This window comes from Drosophila serrata, unplaced genomic scaffold, assembly GCF_035046125.1.
Source record: "Drosophila serrata isolate PLE 108 unplaced genomic scaffold, ASM3504612v1 contig_217, whole genome shotgun sequence".
Classification (NCBI taxonomy): domain Eukaryota; kingdom Metazoa; phylum Arthropoda; class Insecta; order Diptera; family Drosophilidae; genus Drosophila; species Drosophila serrata.
In genome coordinates, this window is record NW_028257115.1 from 3,598,225 (window position 1) to 3,618,000 (window position 19,776).

Consider the following 19,776-nt stretch of genomic DNA (forward strand, 5'->3'; position numbering starts at 1 on the left):
CTAAAATTTATTAATTTTTGGCTGAGTTATGAGATTTTTAAACTTTGATTTTTGGACATTAATTGTCATATAATTAAATTATAAAATATATAAATTGTCATATGAATTATAATAGTTTCTGATTCAATCCTATAATTCAATTGCAAAATTCTAGGGTATCTAAACTTTGTCTTCCTCAAAACAGTTTCCTTTCTGGTTAATTATTAAATTTAACGACATGAAATGTTGTAAATCATATTAACAACTTGGTTAAGCTGTAGCTCCTGTTTCTAATGAATTCTAATAATAGATTTATAAATATAAATTCCGCTTGTATTTAAGGCTAAAATGGGAATTGTTAGGCAGTTGTTTCACCTTATAATTATTTGCTAGTAAAAAGTGGGCTTAAATAATCTTAATACGACTTTAAAATAGCCATTAAATATATAATTCTTAAGCAGTTGAAAATTACAAGTAACTGGAATCTTTAGATGTTATGTAATTTAAGTTTTCAAGCTTCCTTTTCTCCCTGTGCACTTCCCTTTTACTCTCTGGATTCCAGTGGCATCGATTGGCGATTAACCACAATTTTCCCATGCAGCTGCCATCATCATCTGGCCCCCTTTCCCCCTTGGGGCTTACTCGTTGCGATTTAAAGAGCTGATAGACGCCCACACATCGACACCAAACCGACAAGGCCGCATGTAAATTAATAAACTTATAAATTATTAATGTACACACAGTAGAGTGAGAGAGAAATAGAGGCTGAGGCCTAGTTGATTAGGTGGGTTGTCCTGGTGGCTTGCCGCCAATCAAATCTGACGGAAGTGCTCCTCGGGGCCAGCCTCTGTTTTCGGTCTCTCACTTCCGCTTCCTTGTGTTGCCTTTCCTTGTGTTTTCCTTGGCACAATGGATGTGTGCTCTGCTAAGCTTGAATGGCTTTCTAATTAGTTCGTTCGCTTTTTCCGATGATCCTTGAGGCCCCTTAGGGGCCACGGCCTTTGTTTCAGGCGGTCAATCAATAAGGTTGTTCTAGCACTCGACCTCGACCAATGGCAGTTTAACCCTCTAAAGACGCCATTATGGTTTGAAGAATGTCGATTAATCGAGCTATAAGTTTACTGACTTTAAGTTCTTAACTTGAAGAGGTCCTCAAACTTTAGTATACATAAATAAAGGTTCTCAATAACTAAATATTTGAACTATTCATTTTAGTATTTAATGAAATTTATAGAAAACTCATCATGGAAAAGTTTCTATAGCCATAAAACCCTAATGGGTTAACCCCTTGGGAACCCCGGAAATGCGACACTTGGATACTCATCTCGTCATCTCTCTTTTCTCATCCCTTCCAGCTGGGCAACCAGGAGGCCACCTGGGTGGTAGCGGACTACATTGCCAGCTCTGGCACCAACGAGCTGAGCGTGAACAAGGGCCAGCAGGTTGAGATTATCGAACCGCCCACCGCCAGTGAGCCGGACTTCTGCTTGGTGCGCCTGAATCCGCAGCACGATGATGCCGCCGTGCAGGAGGGTCTGGTGCCTGTCTCAGTGCTCAAACCGCCGCCGGGCTCACACAAGCACGGATCCGGAGCCGGAACGGGTGCAGCCGGAACAGCAGCGGGCTCACAGAAATCCGATATGCAGGATCAGGGTAAATTCAATCTTTTTTTTTTTTTTTGGGTATTTCTTTATATTACTTTAATTAACATGTATCTTATTTTTTAGGCAATCGCAGCAAGGCGGATGCCCTATCTTCGTCCACTAAACGTCGCGGTTTTAGCGGGTAAGTTCTTTGGAAACCTTAAAGAAAACTAGCCTTGATTTATACGAAAAGAAGTTATATTTTAAGAAAAGAATGGTTCTTGCGATTGGGGGGTTTTTAAAGCCTAATTTATCTTAGGCTTTGGTTTTATATTTGGCTTTCTTGTGTGGGATTTTTATACCCTTACAGGGTAGCATAATTTCAGTCAGAAGCTTGTATTGATGTGAAGAAGTCATTTCCGACCCCATAAATCATTTATATTCCTATTCAGCATCAACCGGCGAATCGATCTAGCTATCTGTGGTGGAAATTACAATTTTTTAAATTTTTTCAAATATTTATGAATGGTAAAAAATTGATAAAAATTTTAAATTTTTTACATTTTAAATTGAGTATGCAGTTTTAAAAACCTAGAAAAAACTTACATAGGACTGCTTTCCGAAATGAAATTAATGCTGTTTTGGCTGAGTTATGATGGATTTTCTCTACAATAACAAAGAAATTTCGGTTTTCTGAACTTGGCTTCATTTCTTGTATTAAATCATTATCAGAAACTTATAGCAGATAAATAGTTCCATAGGGAATTATTTCTTAGATTCATAGGAGTTTCAGCTGTTTATGTTTCAAGCAATGAATCATTACATAGAAACAAACTCATTAATAAGATAAGAAGTTCTTTATATCAGGTTTAATGTTTGTTCGGGGATTTATTCTATAAATAGTTTATCGATAAAGTTCTATAGAAAAAAATCAAGTATACATAAACATAAATAGTTAGCTGTCCGACATAAATGTTCATAATTCATACTTTCTTCTTATAAAATATCCCAATCTGTAGTTTGTTTTTGAATATTTAAAATCTATTTTGTTTCAAAGAGATAACACACCTCAGTATACCCTGTATGGAATTATTTTTGTTGTGTGCGTACAATGGGTCAGGATGACAAACAACAAAAATCCATAAATGGTTTTATAATATTTATCAGTTCCCTTGGCGCCGCCGACATTCGTCACTCGTGCGTATTCCTCTTGGGTTACCAGATAAAACCAACAATGCCAGGCAATATATGACCGAGTATAGGAGCATGTCTTTGGCAATTTATCATGCATTTAGCTTCCAACTTGCGATTGCTTTTGGTGGCTTATCCATCCATTTGTCATGCGTCACCGGCAAATGGCTTATTACCGAACTGTCTGTCAAAGGGTTTAACCTAACCGGTGGATAGCTAATGCAAAGCCACACAAGGGAATCGTGCCATTTTCACATGGGACTATATATAATATATATATCTTCAATTTGTCGAGGATTCTTTGCTGTTTGTTTAGATATTAAATTGGAGCAATCTCAGTGACTCACTTGAAGGGAATTTATCAAAAAGGGGGAACTACTTTGAATAAGAATGATTATTAAAGTCATTATTATAATATCAATAAGTTAGCAGTTAAATTCTATAACAGGTTGTTAATTAATGTGATCATTTTTATCATAAAATAGATTTATTAATCCCAATGGTTTTATGAAAGTCACTTCACTTTACTATAAAACTTGTTGCTCTAAGGGTATACCAATATTTTTGTGCTGGTCTATTAATCGCGTGTCGTACAGCTCAGGCACAAGTCATAAAGATATAAACCCATTTATACTGAAGAGTGCGAAGCAGAAACAAAAATATAAACAGCAGTTTGTGAGAAGTTTAGCTGTGAGCGAATGAATAAAAAAGCTCGAAAACAACAAGAATCATAAGAAGGCGCTCAGCCGCTCCCGAGTTTACTCAATGTTATTGTTTAGCTTTATGCCTTTACATAGAGAGAAAAATGCTAAAGTATAGTACAATATATAAAAGATATCTTAACAATAGCAAACCCAAAAAGTTTAATTTTATACAATCAAAATAATACAACATACATTTTAAAGACCAATTAAAACTATTTAAAAGTTTAAACTTGAGTTTCTGTTAGTGTAAGCCCTTTTCCTTATCTGCATTTAGTTTTGAACATTTCCCGAAATGCAGTTGCTTGCATTGATTTTTCTTTGGAAATCTAAAAATAAACCAGGAGCACTTTTTCCCATGTTCACATCTTGCTTTTCTGTTCAGTTAATGTTTAAACACGGTCTTGAAAACGTCTCGGTTGCTTCGAGTTTTGTAGAATTTTTGTGATTTAATTTTAATGATTCAAAACAATATGCAAAATCAAATGAAAGTTACAAATTCTATTTCTGGAAGTCTTTCGGAGCAGAATTTATTTAAATACAAATTGAGTGGCATTGGTAGATCTCTATCCTCGGTTATCTCCAAGGAAAACAGTCCCATGATAGTGCAGCGTCAACAATCTCTTCGTGAAAATCGAACAGGATTCATTTGCTATTGTTGTGATGATTTGCAAAAAATTGAGTGAGTTCTTTAAACAAATATTCAGTACCTTGTTTAATCCCATTTTTACTAGTATTTATGATGTATTCACAAAAATGGAGTCTCGTGAAAGCCTAAATGGCACAATTACCCATAAAGAGTTTATAGAAAAGTCTACAAAAATTATAAATAGATCTAGTTCTGTTTAATTTAGAAGTTTATGTATTTTTGTATACCCTTGGAAGGGTATTATAATTTCAGTCAGAAGCTTCAAAAGAAGTGAATACCTCATTTCCGACCCTATAAATGATATATATTCTTGATCAGCATCAACGGCTGCATCGATCTAGCCATCTCCAACAAATTTTTTTTTTACTTTTTTTTTGAAAATTTTTTAAAGGGGTAACATCGTTAAAATTGTCAAAAAAATTTAATTTTTTTACTTTTTAAATTGAGTATGCAGATTTGTTAACCTAATAAAAACTAGCTTAGGAAAGGTTTCCGAATTAAAATTAATGCTTTTTTGGCCGAGTTATAAGATTTTTAAAATTTGATTAGTTGAAAAAATTGTCATATAAAAATACCGATAAATATCGATTCAAAGAATGCAAAGTTAAGCTTAGTTATGATCCATTTCCGATACGATCTCATAATTAAATTGCAAACTGCAAGTCTACCCGAAGTTACTTTCCTTTCTTGTTTTTATCTCACTTAAGGCTTTGCCTTTCAATCTCTAGAGATTTCCCTAAAAGAAATTCCGATAAATTAACTTCAAGTAAATGATTTATTTAATATTTTTCTCAGTGCAACCTCTCCACTCTCCATTCTCTTCTCTCCATTTTTTCTTTCTTATTCCCCAGCCGAGTTTGAGTGGTTGGGTTTACTTTATGAGGGGTTTTGGGGTGTGCGAGAGGGTGTTCGCGTGTGTTTGTGCCGCCGATTCTCCAGAAAAATAACGAAAGCCCATTGGGGAGAACCTTTTTTCCGCGGCCAGCAGTTGGTTTTTCGCTCAGTTTACGATTAGACGCAGTACTGAAAGCGTCTCGGTTGCCTCGAATTATTCTTGTTTTTTCTACTCTTTTTCGGGTATCTCTCTTCGGGGTATTTTCTAGCGGCTCGACAATTAACGTGTTGCCGTTTTTGCCGTGTTTGAAGTGCTCACCTCTGCGGGCCGCTTATCAAAACCGCCTGGCCATGTGCAACAACAACAACAATAGTGATAAGCTGGCCGAAAACGGTTTCCATTTCGAAATAGCCGCCGTGCCAGTTGCTGCCAGTTTTTGCGGCGGTGACAAGTGCGATAACAACAATGTGACTTATGATTCAAATTCAAATTCCAATTCAAATTTAAATTCTAACTCGCAATTCCAAGCGTTGCATTTGAAACGCAGTTCGGCGCCCACCCATTCGCGTTCCAAATCCATGCCCAGACTTTTTAAGTCCATGTCCTTGAGTGCCCAAGGAAGTGGCAACAAGAATGAATCCGCGGCGGTCCTGCAACATCAACAATCACTGGGAGGTCAACAGTCAGGATTCAGATGCGTTTGCTGCGAACATGTTGCCGGGAAGCAGCAGAAACACAGGGAGCGAAGATACTCCTTATTATGGTTAGAATTGTGTATTATTATATCATATTTTAAAACCTTGGAACTGGGCATTGGGGAAATTATGAAGGAATGGTTTAAAAATCTCACAGAGGGTACTACCTGGAGAAGTATTTTGAAGGGGGTTTTCTTTTAGAAAACCATAGAAATAGTTTCTTTCTTTAATAATACCTTGACTAACCACTGACTGGCACATGGTTTCTAATACTTTGATAATGAATGATTGAATTAAATCTTATCGCACTAAGCTGGGAATTTAAGGGTTTCAAAATAGTACTTAAACGGCTTGCTGCTTTAAGATTAAGCTTTAAATCTCTTAATTAATGCAAAAGCCTTGTGGGTATTCCACATTTATTTTCCATAACAAAATCAGCTTTCTAAAGTATTCATAGAATAAATGAATAAATATTTATAAAAATGCTTTAAGCTAATATAAATATTTTCTTGAGAGTAACAATTAGAATTGTACTGCAAAGCTTTAAAATAAATAAAACTAAATAAAATACATGTTAAATGCAAGTTAAATATTAAAGCTTGTAAATGAAACTCAAATATTACAACTTGTATTTAACATGTATTTCCTTTTGTTTATAGTTATTTTATTTGTGTAAAATATAGCAACTTTCCCGAAACCAAATTCCCACGAATTTTGTTTCTAATTATGCACCCTCATTTGACTTTCTTTAAAGTTATTACCTCATCAGCAGCAGAAAATATTTGCAAGTCAGCAAAGTCACTTAGATACATAATTCAAAATGTAGCTTTAAATATATTAAAAAAAAAAATGTTGTTTTCATAAACAAAATAGTTAGTTAGTTATTAAGTTATTGCCTATTTCTTTAGGTGTTTCCACTCGTAATAATCTCAGCTTTCGTCCCGACTTGAATCCAATTTCAAATCCATAAGTTTCCTCTGACTTAGCCTCACGTTCAATTAGACGCCCTCGACTCAATTGCAATAACAAGCTCATTGGGGGTATCATGTGGCTCATGTTTTTCGTGCGGCTCATCAGCTTCTCAATTGTCCAACTTAAATCAGCTTTAATTCTGTGTTTTTGTTTTTTGTTTTTCTCATATACCTGTTGGAAAAGGTATCACAGCTGTTGGGGAATCATTCTTAAGGCAACTGCTTGGATTATTTTGAAGCTCTTTCTACCTTTATATGTTTAAGTATACAATAATATAATGGATGAATTGTTTTTGCATATAATATATTCCTAAAATCCCTTAAAACTTAAAGCTGATTTATTTATATTTACATTTTACGCTTATTCCTAATCTTTAAAACAATATTTTTGTTTGATTTGATGTGTTTATTATCTACTTGTTAGAGTATTTCAAAGGCTGGGCCTTGTTCCCTTCCCCAACTCTGTGTTTTCGTTTCCTCAAGTTTGTGTTTATTTTTGCCATGAGTAAGCCTGCCTCAGCTGGAGATTTGGTCGAATGCAGAATTGAGTTTGATTTATCGACACCAATGTGTAGTTTGTGTTCGGTCTTTCCTTAAATCTGGATAGTTATCACACATTATGCAGCTGCATTGCCCTATCTCCGGCACGTTTGTTTTCCATTAGATAGACACGTTATTTGTTGTTTATCCAGCAGCAGCAAGCAGCAATTGAGCTTCATTTAGTTTGGTTTTTTGGGTGAGATAAATGTGAGAAGGTTTATCGTTTGGATTTTCCCCATATACAGTGTTGTTATCTTCTCGGACTCGAGACGCTGGTGGAATATATATTTATTTTTGTTGGTGATTTTATTTTGTGCGGTTTCCGTTTGCTCTTTTTGTGCATTATTTTTTTTGAGAACACAAAATGTAACCTCTGTTTTTGCTCCATTGTTAATGTTAATGGTTGAAGTAAATAGGGAATTACCCCAAAAAACAAAATGTATAGCTTGGCAACCGGTTTCGCTTTTCCCCAACCCGGCATTTACTATATAATCATGCAATTAAGTATCTCTAATACACCTTCAATCGAAACCTGTTGTTCAAAGCTCATTGAAACCGATTATAGTTTAGTTTTTGCTTGATTTAGGTTGAATTATTCTGATATATAGAGGTTCTATTATGATTTCCTCTTTGTCCTTTCTTAGTCAGCATTTCGTCATTAGTTGTGAATATGGTTGATAAGGCAAGACCGAGGAAAGAAGTTGAACGATAACAGGCGGTTATGCGTATTAATCATACGCAGTGTGGCACCGCAAAATATAAAAAGAAAGAGAGAGAGAGAGCTAAAGCGGCTCTCTGATTGATTTCTGATTTGTTTTGATATTGCGACATTACACATTCAAGTGAAATATGTATTTATTTTCATTATATTTTTTCAACAATCTTATCGCATTTGGTGTTAAGCTTAGGGAAAATAACCGCCAGGCTCTCTTTTGGGAACTATTTTGTACTCGTTTTCATTTTTATTATTCGTTCCCCAGTGAAAATTGCACAACACAACACAACACTTTCAATATTTGCACACTAATTGGGCACTTTGTTTGCTGCTGGCTCACTCGAGTGAGCATTAGGTGATGGTGGTAGTTCCTCTTCGTCCTGCTCCTTCGTTATCCTGCCTGAACATGAATATAGATTATTGTTCAAGTCACCCGCCACTTCCAGTTCCACTTCCACTTCCACTTCCATTTCCACTTCCATCACTTCCCCTGGCTGTCACTTTGGTCAGGACTCTTTGTCTCAAGCACTGTGTCAATATGCGCGTGTGTTTGTCCCGGACATATGCAAAGGAATCCTGGGAAGAGCAGGGCAGGGCCGGAGCGGGACTTGGTCACCGGATTAGGTAAGGGGAAGTGTGTGTGCTTGTGTGTGTGTGGTGTGCCTGCTTAGCAGCGTGTGCTGTCCCTGAGTCCAATGAACTAAATGGACAAGGACCCGGCCGGGGTATTGGTATTGACCCAGTGAAAGGGACAAAAGGCACTGGGAAAATGTATTATAATATATATAATACTAAGACTAATTAAAAAGGGATTTTATATATATTTAAATACATTATGAAGGATGGTTTTTATTTATATTTAAAACATTATCTATCTAGAAAAACTAGGAAAATACTTTATATGTATTTAATAACATTATATATTTTAATTTATTCTTATTATTATTTCCTGCAAAAATGAAAATTGATTATATTACAATAGTTTTTAAACTGTTAAGACATTTTTCTTGGTCTTATAACAAGAAGTTTGTGTTTAATTGCGATTGGAATTAATAATTTAAAGCATAATGATTTCAAAGATACTTTTTAGAGAGCAAGCTAGTAGTTTAACTTACATTTTCAACTTGAAAAAATTATTTAAAAGCTCTTTATAACTTAACTTACATTGCATAATATTCCCCAATCAATTAAATACTTTCTGTTATCACAAATTCAAGTACTGACCCGCAGAAATACCCCCTAAATATAATTTATCACAGTGCACACTTAGTACTCCAACAACAGGATACGGAAACTGTAAAAATTACCGGCTAGCTTTTGTTGCATACTTTGCGGCGACCCCATTAATATGCACACACTCACGCGTTAAGGCTAAGCGAAAAGAGACACTTTTGGCTATTTGGCCAAAACATTACATCAGCGAAATGAATTTTGAACGTGAACAAGCTCATAATAAATTAAATACAATTCCTGGAACTGGAACCGGTCTCGTTTAATTTGGCTGACCCGTGCTAGTCCTTGTTCCCATCCTGCAATATCCTCGAAAAGAGCTCTTCCCTGCTCGTGGCCATTGTCTGTGTCAATGTTTATTTTTACTTTGAATTATGTTACATGCCATTGGGTCCTCCACTCCACAGCCACATCCACTCTGCAGATGACTTTTCTCCACTCTTGTTGCGTTTCTGTTTAATTGAAATCGATTTTCGAAGCGTTTTAAGCGATACTAGTTTGCCGATTAATTAAGCTTAATTAATATTTTATGCATGGCATATTTAAACAAAGCTTGCTGACTGTGGTTTTTGCGGTTCGTCTGTCCATTGCATTTTCACTGACCACAAAATATTCACTTAGTCCTCGAATTTTCCAACCTTCCCCTTCTTGCCCTCCTGACTTTAGTCCGGGACTGATTAATGACATCACAAAAAGTCGAAACTTGACCCATAAACTTTGCTCTGCCTGCGAAATTAATCAAAGGAGCGTTGAAAGGAATAAATATAAGTATACTTTTCCTTATTATATTCTTTCTTTTTACGGCAGTAATGCGGTAAAAACTTGAGGCATAAAAAAAAGGAGGAAATGAAAACGAAATAAGCGGAAATTTGGCTTTAAAATTGTGGAATCATAAAATCATGAAAGGGGAATGATTGAAAGACGAATAAATTTCGACACACTGTGCAAACGGCGACATTCGAACAGCAGGCGGTTCTGTTGGCCAAGTTAGCAGCCGATGCTGGCGACAGTCTGATGTTGGCCACACAGCTGGACAGCCATCATCATCGAGCACTTTGTTTTATTTTCACAATTTATTTATCATGCCGATGGCGTGACAAGATGGAAGAATTTGTACACACCAGAACCACCATTCGCAAGTTCCTGTAATCGAGAATCGTTTCTTGAAGAAAGTATCAAATGCCAAACTGTCATTTAACTTGTCGAATTTTGTTCTTATAAAATATTTTCTAGGCGCAACTGGCTGCCGCTGATCAATCGCAAGCAACAGCAGCCCAACAATAGCAAGGCGCCGCTGGTGAAGAAGCCCTCGGAGAAGAACATCAGAGTGAGTAGAACATCGAGTGTGTGCGGTGTGTGCGGTGTGTGTGTGCTGCCACTCGCGTTTAACGAGCCTGAGCGTTTATTTATAACATTTGACGTTTTTACCCCTCTCCCCTCTTTATCCCCCATCCAGGCACCGCAGAAACATACCGAAGAGCTGGCCGAGCAGCATCAACCAGGTGGCAGTCCCGCCACCGTGGTTCCATCCTCACAATTCCCCTCGAGCACAGCCGCCGCCGCCGCCGCAGCCGGGGACTATGAGCCGGATGAGGAGCCAGGATTGGAGCTACCACCGCCCATGAAGCCCATACAGGAGCCGCATCTGATTGCCAATGGACCGCCCGCATTTACCAAGGATGCCAAGGAGAGTTCGGCCAATTTGGTGAGTTTTCTTAAGTCCATCATGGATCTGTAAAGGATTTCCCCAAGGAGTCAAGTGGGGTGGGTCATTTGAGAACAGGAAATGTACAGAAGGTATTTGTTAGCCTTTGATTCAGGAGATATTTTGAGATTTTATTGGAAGTTACTTTGTTAGGAGAATCATTAATATAGGTGGTATAGATGTTCTATATTCTTAGGATAACATTTATTCAAGGTGCGCATTTATGGCAATTTTTATACTGACTATAAGAAAAAATTGCTTAGGAAATACATATACCCTATTAAAAATTTAATAATGTATACAAATTTCTTAAATAATTATATTTGTACATTTATAAATGAAGAAACAATTTTATTTAACTTCTTACAATACTTTTAATATCATTTGTAACTTGTTGTTATACAACTTTTTAAGCTTTAAAATGTTCTAACATCCTTTGATATAGAAAGTATATATATATTTTTATTTTGTATATTAGAAATTTAATCTGTACTACGTTCAAAGTAGTCAAAATAATATTCTCAAATTGAAACAATTGAAACTTATATAAAAATTTTAGTCCAAAGTTTCTTAAAAGCAAGAAATTAAGTCCCAAGAAGATGGAGTTTTAAAGACTTAAAGTATGATACCATTGATTTTTAACAATGTTCTGTAATATCATATAAGAAAACTGAAACTGTGAATGATATTCCCAATGGCATCTCGCCCAAATCCACATTCGGCGTGGCCCAAGTTTTGTTTGCTTAGCACGCAGCTAGGCTCCTCTAATATGTGTTTCCCACACAAATCAAAGCGGTTTATTGTGACTTTGGCCCGGCCGACTCTTCTCCATCGACGTCATCGGCAATCCGAGCACGGGCTCTGCTCAATTAGAGAGCGTAACACACATCACACACACACACTCCCCTTGTGGGGTGTGTGTGTGTGGGATCCTCCTTTCAGGTCTTCTCCTCCGGGGCCAGCCACCTTTGCCATAAATGCGCCACTTTATTTTGTTTACTCACAGAGCAGGAGAGGTTCCGAGGCAAGTGAATAGACAGAACAGTACAGAACCGCAGAGAGATACAAAGATACTGAGATACTGAGATACTGAGATACTCGCACTCACAGATACGACGCATAAATTTCAACAGTCAAATTAGCCGTAGACTTTGTCGGATGATTGTGATTGTGCGTGGGCAGGAGGCGGGACTTCCACTCGATTGGTACTTTTTGAGAGCAAATTACAGGGAAAAGGATACACGGGGCGAATGAGTCGGGCTGGGCGCTGATTCATGTTGCTCTGTGAATGTTTTGACCTTAAATTATGCAGAATTCGATGCAGTGAGTGTGTAAGGCAATAAATTAAGCAAAGAAAATCGAGCTTGAATTTTTGGCCCATTAAAGTTGATAGATAGTCCTAACCAGTGGGATTAAGTCATTGAGCTAAAGAAACAAATTTGCTAAATGAGATGAGTCTGATGCATTAGAATTGAATTAAAATTCAACACATTTCCTCTTAAAATAAGAATTTTTAGAATAGCTGTGGCTTTTAAAACACAAGCTGAGTAATTTGCACTTTTCTAAACATTCAAATGGGTAAATTCTTTTGTTTTTCGTTTTATTAAAGCCATATAGTTATAGTTGTTTTCGTGCCAATCAAAAGTACTTGCCACAAAAGGTAATATTTATTCAAGAGAATGAGAAGGGACTCATTGCCTAGAACAAAGGCACTTTTAGTTTCATTTTGCTTTCCATCCTTTTCTCTATTTTTATACCCTTTCAGGGTATTTTAATTTTAATCAGAAGCTTGTAAATCAGTGAAGAAATCATTTCCGACCCTATAAATCATATATATTCTTGATCAGCATCAAAAGCTGAATTGATCTAGCCATCTCAGGCAGAAAATAAAATTTGAAAATTTTTTTTACATTTTTATAAAGGGGTTTCATCGTTAAAATTTTGAAAAATTGAAAAAAAAAATCGATTTTTAATTGAGTATGCAGATTTTGTATCCCTTTAAAAACTAACACAGGCCTGTTTTCCGATTTAAAATTAATCACTTTTTGGCTTAGTTACGATTATTTCGAATTCGCTCAAATGGTAACAAAATGCAAGAGTATACAATATCGACTTGTCTTAGTTAGCTTCTCTTCTTATTCTAATTTGAATAAAGTGCTCTGGTGACAAACAGCTTTTTCCCTTTTTAATTTGTACCTTCTTTTTCTGTTGATTATAGAAATTCAAGGCATAATCAGGCTGCTGTGCACTTTGTACAATAACAAACCTAAAAACAATAATAACTTTTCAACTTTAAATGCCTTAAATTAAAAACCCAGTTTAAATACTATATAATTTTTATTTTCTGAAAAAGTGCTTTAAATTGCTCTTCACACTTAACTTATTTCCAAATTGCTAGATATTTAAAGTTCATATTTCTCGCTTACCGTAAATTATTTTTTAAACCCAGTTTTAATACCAAAATGTCTTATTTCCTGAAAAACTGCTTAGGATAACACTTTAAAGTGCTCTTCACTCTTAATTCACTTCCCCAGTGCTGCATATTTTGAGTGTAAATACTCTCTCTTTCGTTAAATTATTTTTTAAACCCAGTTCTAATACTATAATATTTTTATTTCCTTAAAAACTGCTGAGGAAAATATTTTAAAGTGCTCTTCACTCTTAACTCAATCCCCAATTGCTGCACATTTGGAGTATAAATACTCTCTCTTTCGTTAAATTATTTTTTAAACCCAGTTCTAATACTATAATATTTTTATTTCCTAAAAACCTCCTCAGAAATATAACTTTAAGACCTCTTAAAATTTTTCTCAAGCCCCAATTGCTGCATATTTTGAGTGCAAGTGCTTTCACTTTTGTTAAATTATTTGTTATACCCGTTTCTAATAATATTATATTTTTATTTCCTAAACAACTGCTCACAAATATAATTTAAAGTAATTCTCTCTTACCATAAATTATTTTCTAAACCCAGTTCTAATACTATAATATTTTTATTTCCTGAAAACCTCCTCAGAAATATAATTTTAAGACCTCTTAAAATTTTTCTCAAGCCCCAATTGCTGCATATTTTGAGTGCAAGTGCTGCGCTCCCTCTGTTTTTATGGATCATCTCTCTTCTTTTTAGTGGTTTTAAAGTTTCCCTGGCTGGCGGACTGACTGGCTGCCCCCTTCAATTTGATTAATGATTCGTTTCGGTTCGACGCTGTTTGGAGAGCTCCCTAATTCAGTTTGTCTCTCAGCCATATTCCGGGCGTTGTGCGTTGTAGTGTCCGTCGCCAGAGTGTCGCCATCGCTATGGCCACTTTGTCCGTCAATAAATTGAATGTCGTCTCGTCTGGTCTGCTCCCAAGCAAAGTTCTCTATATATTCTCTATTCCAACGACGACGTCTGTTGATGATGACGATGGTGATGATGGCTTATTAGCCAAATTCGCTAGCCATGTAAATTTTGTTTTGGGCTGCCTTGTGTGCAAGTTGTTTTGCCTTGATGCGTCAACATTTAATTGTATTCTTTCCTGTTTACAAATTCTATACTCTATATATATATATATTCCTTTTTTTTGACTGTTTGCCCGACGGTGGTGCAAAGTTCTTAACCCAGTTAGGTTACTGTTACTGTATATCTATCTTTTTGGCACAGTTGGCATCGGGGTCTTGGCCTTATTCCTTGAGCCACCTTTGTTTAGTCCGCCTATTTGCATTGTCATTAATTTTTAATAGTTCTTCTTGTCGAATTTCGCGCCCTTTTTGTGAGTGTTCTATATACTATATAGTATATATATGTATGATCCATTTACTATGCGTATGTTTGTGTGACATCAGTCAGTGCAAGTCCCCTCCTGAATTCCCCCTTCTTGTATTCGAAGAAGCTAATTAAATGTCACACCACTTAGATGTGTGTACGTCATTGCGTGGGTACGTGGACGGTACTGTTGTTCCTTTTAGATGTTTTATTATATATTTTTTTCTTTGGCTTTTTATTGTTCTTTCCTTGAATTGTTGTTTTTATTTCCTTTCCTCTTAGTTGCTGTTTTTTGTTGATGAAATTCGAATGTAAAACTCATTGTCCGCTGATATCAGACTTCCTTTGTAAGGAATATAAATGTAGAGTATGGGGAATTCCCAGCAATTAGTTCGCACTTTAAAGTAGGTCAGTTGTTAGGAAACCTTAGGTGACTCTCTTCTTGTTTTATGAAAAATTGTTGGTGCTATATCAGCTAATATGTTAAATCAACATTAGCTACATTTGAATATAATCTTGTTCAACATTTGCTTAGGGTTAAGGTAAAGGAAGGAAAGTAAAAAGAAGTCGAAGTTTAGATACCCTTTCAGTTTGATGTAAAAACATTGCATTGAAATGAAATTTAAACACAACAAAGTCCAAAAAACATTAATTTTAAATTAAAAACCTTTTCGGTGGTAGATTTTTGTTAGGTTATTAAATCGGCACATTAGGAATAAAGAATAATGTTTCTAGCCATTAAAGTACACTTTAAAATAAATAAAAATATGTTCCTAAAAGGTAGCTTAAATCGTTATTTATCTAATTAATTTTTGTGGATAAATCAAAACTTAAAAAATCCATAACTAAGTCAAAAAATCATTAATTTTAATTCGGTAAGCAGTTTTATGCAAGTTTTTAATATACTAATAAATCGGTATATAGAGTTTTCTATTCTATTTTTTTTCTATTTTTTCGATTTTTTTTTTTACAATTTTAATCATTATAAAATTTAACCCTTGTAAAATTTGAAAAAATGGCCAAATTTTTTTTCCTTTTCTGCATGCCTAGAAAGATTCGCCTGTTGATACTGATCAAGAATATATATGGATTATAGGGAGGGAAATGACTCTTTCCAGAGTTATAAAGCTTCTGAATAAAATTATAATACCATATTTATAAAATTTTTTTAGTAGATATTTATCTATATTTTTATTGCACAATTTTTCTAGAAACCAAAGTTTAAATTACAAATTGGAATATATATGACTTTTGGCAATCATTTGCTTTTTGGTTATTATATGATTACAAGAAAACCTCAAATAATGCGGGTTTCTAGGGACTTTAAATCTGTAGACTTATATAGATATTTATTAGGAATGTTATATTATGAATATCCGAAACTATTAACCTTGTACATATTTGACAACTTTTTTATAGTTAGTAAATACAGCAGGAAACAAGCTTGTTCATTTAATTCTTATCTTAAATATTCCTTAAAATTTGGAATATATTACCAAATTTATTAGTAACCCAAAGCACCTCAGTCTTTATCCCATAAATTCTCATTTAAATTTATGTTTCACATTTAATTGCAAAATAATATATCCGTAGGTATTTCCTTGTCGATCAGCACACCTACTAGCTTCCTTGTGAACATTTTGCGCTACCGCGAAATGCGAATGCGAATTAATTTATGTATTTAAGAATTTATAGCAAAAACAACACACTACACACGGGGAATACGAAAAGAGAGAAGAAGCTCCCTCACGGTCTGAGAACTCTCCAGGTCTTTGCCTATATCATTCCCATATCTCTCTCTGTTTAGCTTTCGCTCATTCGATATTATATATTCTATATATACGTATATGTGTGTGCCATACAATTATTTCAACGCTTTTCCTCAAGTGACTGCGACGAAATTGTTGTGCGAAGCGTTGATTGAGAGTTTCTTTTGCGATGTCGCAAGGAGAGGGAGGGGGTAGCGAGGGTGGAATCACTCTCCCCCCCCCAAGTGGGTGGGATTTTGTTGTTGTTTTTGTGGGTGAGGCGGGTGGATGTGGGGCAAGAAGGGTGCTGCCTCTGCCTACATATGTAAAACATGCTGGGGCAACAGGCGCAAAAACTATTAGGCTCGTCAGTCAGTCGCTTTGCTCAACGCTTGGCGCTCAGTCGAGTTTTCGCTTTTCGCCTCTTGAAATTCTCAATTTTCTCAGTTTTCTCGGTTTCTCGGGCTGCCGCATTGCCAAAATGCGTCGCCGTCGCAAAGTCCTTATAAAGGCCGCATTTAATTCGTTTTTGAAAGACAGTTTCCCATAAAAGGATAAAGGGAAAATAAACAAAATAAACAAAATAAAAAAAAGTAGAAAATTTATCCACTGTGCGCTGGGAATTTTAAGCAACACGTGCCATGAGCTGCTTTTTCCGTTTATTTGTAAGTCGCATTGCTCGGTGTTGTAATAAATAGCGTGTGCAACAATCCCTTATTGTTATTATCAACCTTTTTTCTTTCGATGACAAATTTCAAATTTCACCAAGCCCAAACAGCTGACCGTTCTTAATCTTATCGCGCAGAAAAAGAAATAAGGAAAAATATATATATTTATATTTGTATATAAATTGCGCTCTCAGAAATCGAAGTGAATCTAACAAGGTGGAAATTAACCAGCTACGAATTTTCTGGAAATATTTGCATTTTAAATAGTTTTTAAATAAGTGTTTTAAATGGTTAGTGATTTAAAAACCACCGAAAGGTTTTAGTTTGAAAAAGTTCAGCTAATGCTATATTATTTGCTTTAATGAAAAATGTATTACAATAATTTGCAACATTTTATGAATTTTATTGATTATATTTATCGTAATTTCAAATTTTTATGAATTATGAACTTGAAAACGATTTCTTCTTAGTTTTTAATACTCGAAAACAATAATAATTTCTAATTTCTAGAAAAAGGTACTTGGAACAAGTATAGTTCAAGCTCATAGTATTATTTTGAGTTCAATAAATATTGAAAATCAAAGATTTTTCAAACTTTTATAAAATTTACTGAACCTATTTGATTAGAACTTGCAAGAACTTGTTATAAATTAAACATAATGGTTTGAAAATTAACTTTTCCCAGCTGAAAACTATCTAAATACCCGAATAATTCCTTCTTTTAATAAAATCCAAACTATATATCTTTCCTATAAAACCTTCAATACCCTTTTCCAAGTGTAACTTCCTATAGTAATGGAAGTAATGGAAACTTTTGCCAAAAGTAAACCACTGTTCGAATCACTGCTAGTTATACAATGTTATCTACTGCTTTTGGGGCAAACTTTTCACCATTAACTAAAGCAAATTTATGTTATAAATTTAGTAAAACCAACAAGAAACTCGCGTATGCGTGTGAATGTGGTTTTTTGTGGCTGTATTTGTATTTGGTTAAGTTTGTTATTTATGCAACGGCAACGAAAATAGCGAAAATAACTGAAATTAATTGCGGCGTTGGCCCTGCGAGTGGGAAACGAAAATAATCGAGTGATTCAATATTCGCGTTGAACATGCAACCAACTAACCAACCGTCCGTCGGTCTGTCTAGAATATATGTACATATTTATTTCGAAAATTGCCACAAAATGATAAAAGCAATTCACACACTCAACTCGTATTTGTATTCTCAAACTGATTGAATTCATCGTTTATTCAATTTTCTGGCCATTTTCATTAGTTGGGAATATATAGATTGTTAGGCTTGAACATGAGAGATATTGAATCAAGTGACGGAGAGCGATGGCTATCCATTTTCCAAAGGGAGGTGAACTTTTTCAATTAGTCGCCTGCACGAGAGGATAATGCAATAATCGGTGCTGCCCAGAGGATGCAACTTTCTCATTATGTATTTGACCCGACCATCATTGAGTTTCCTTTCCCCTTCTCTTTTGTGTCCTTGCAGGCCAGCACCGGCAAAATGGACGGCAATCCACTATCGGAAATTGAGGAAATTGTCAAGACGACAACGGTGAGTGCACTTGGTCCTAGCCAACGAGAGTTAGAGAGGCAACTAACCCTTTTATCCTTTCTGAATCTCTTCATCCCCAGGAACAACACGAGTCCAACAGTCGCGTGGATGGCAGTGGAGGAGCGGAGAATGCCAGCACCAATGGCCATGGACGCTCTCACGATAACAACCATGAAGAGGTGAGTTCAGGGTTCAAGATTTATGGTTTCAAGTCCTAACTATTGTCTATTAATCACAATACAGAGTCACAGTGCTGTCCCAGACAAAGCGGCGGCTCTGAAGAAGCGGCAGTGTGTCTTTGCGGAGCTGGTGTCCACGGAGGAGTCGTATGTACAGGATCTGCATGAGATTGTCAATGGGTAAGATCACTTTGACTAGGTTTTGTTAAGAAACTAAAGCCTTATATGGTTTATTCCCTTCTCCAGTTACATGTCAGAGATCAACAACACGAACAGTGATATTCCCATGCCCGAGGATTTAAAGGGCGGCAAAATGAAGTTGGTTTTCAACAACATTAAAGACATTTACGAGTGGCACAGGGAGTAAGTATTAGTAAACATTTTATATATGCATATAGAAAGCTTACTTAAATTGGTTTTCTTTTATTTAAAGCTTCTTCCTGAGGGCCCTGCGCAACTGCCAAAAGTCACCAGCGGATCTGGGACCGCTGATCAAGCGCTCAGCCACCAAATTCGCCCTGTACTACACCTATTGCAGTAATAAACCACTGTCCGAATATATAGTCAGCGCCCATTATCAGTATTTCGATTGCATACGCCAGAAGCTGGGTCACCGGCTGGATGTAAGTGGAAAATTGCATAATTTAATAGCTTAAAGTACTCATTAAATCCTACTACTAATTCCAGCTGAGCAACCTAATCATCAAGCCCGTGCAGCGTATTACCAAATACGAGTTGCTCATCAAGGAGATCATCAAGGCCACCGAAGGTGCCGGTCTTTATAAGGAGGTACCCATGCTGCAGGAGGCCTACCAGCAGATGAAGGTGGTGGTTAAGACGGTCAACGATATGATGGTGGTGCTGCGCAGTCTTCAAGACTTTGATGGAGAGATCACCGCCCAGGGCAGCCTGCTGATGCAGGGACCCATGAACTGTGTGGTGGATGCGGGACAGAAGCAGCGTGAGCTGCAAGTGTTTCTCTTTCAGCAGATCATTATCTTTGCGGATATTGAGAAGGCAAAGAATCAGTACTCCAGCCCCACATTCAAATACAGATCGCACATACAGGTCTGTA

General features: G+C 36.0%; 1 protein-coding gene across 6 annotated transcripts in view; it reads left to right on the plus strand.

Moving 5' to 3' along the window:
• trio (trio Rho guanine nucleotide exchange factor) overlaps positions 1-19,776 on the plus strand; it is a 56,896-nt gene that overhangs the window by 34,665 nt on the left and 2,455 nt on the right. For 4 of the 6 annotated variants that reach the window (XR_015270947.1, XM_086829785.1, XM_020945775.2 and 1 more), the window contains 10 exons: positions 1,335-1,632; positions 1,707-1,764; positions 10,323-10,416; positions 10,546-10,794; positions 18,457-18,522; positions 18,603-18,701; positions 18,766-18,881; positions 18,948-19,064; positions 19,135-19,324; positions 19,389-19,769. Coding sequence is in view for 4 of the 6 variants with exons in the window: in XM_086829785.1 (XP_086685911.1) it covers positions 1,335-1,632; positions 1,707-1,764; positions 10,323-10,416; positions 10,546-10,794; positions 18,457-18,522; positions 18,603-18,701; positions 18,766-18,881; positions 18,948-19,064; positions 19,135-19,324; positions 19,389-19,769 (1,668 nt within the window). In the remaining 2 variants the exon portion in view is untranslated. Of the gene's footprint in view, positions 1-1,334; positions 1,633-1,706; positions 1,765-10,322; positions 10,417-10,545; positions 10,795-16,636; positions 16,953-18,456; positions 18,523-18,602; positions 18,702-18,765; positions 18,882-18,947; positions 19,065-19,134; positions 19,325-19,388; positions 19,770-19,776 lie in introns of those variants that run through there. The other 2 variants (XM_020945777.2, XR_015270948.1) reach the window with 2 other exon arrangements.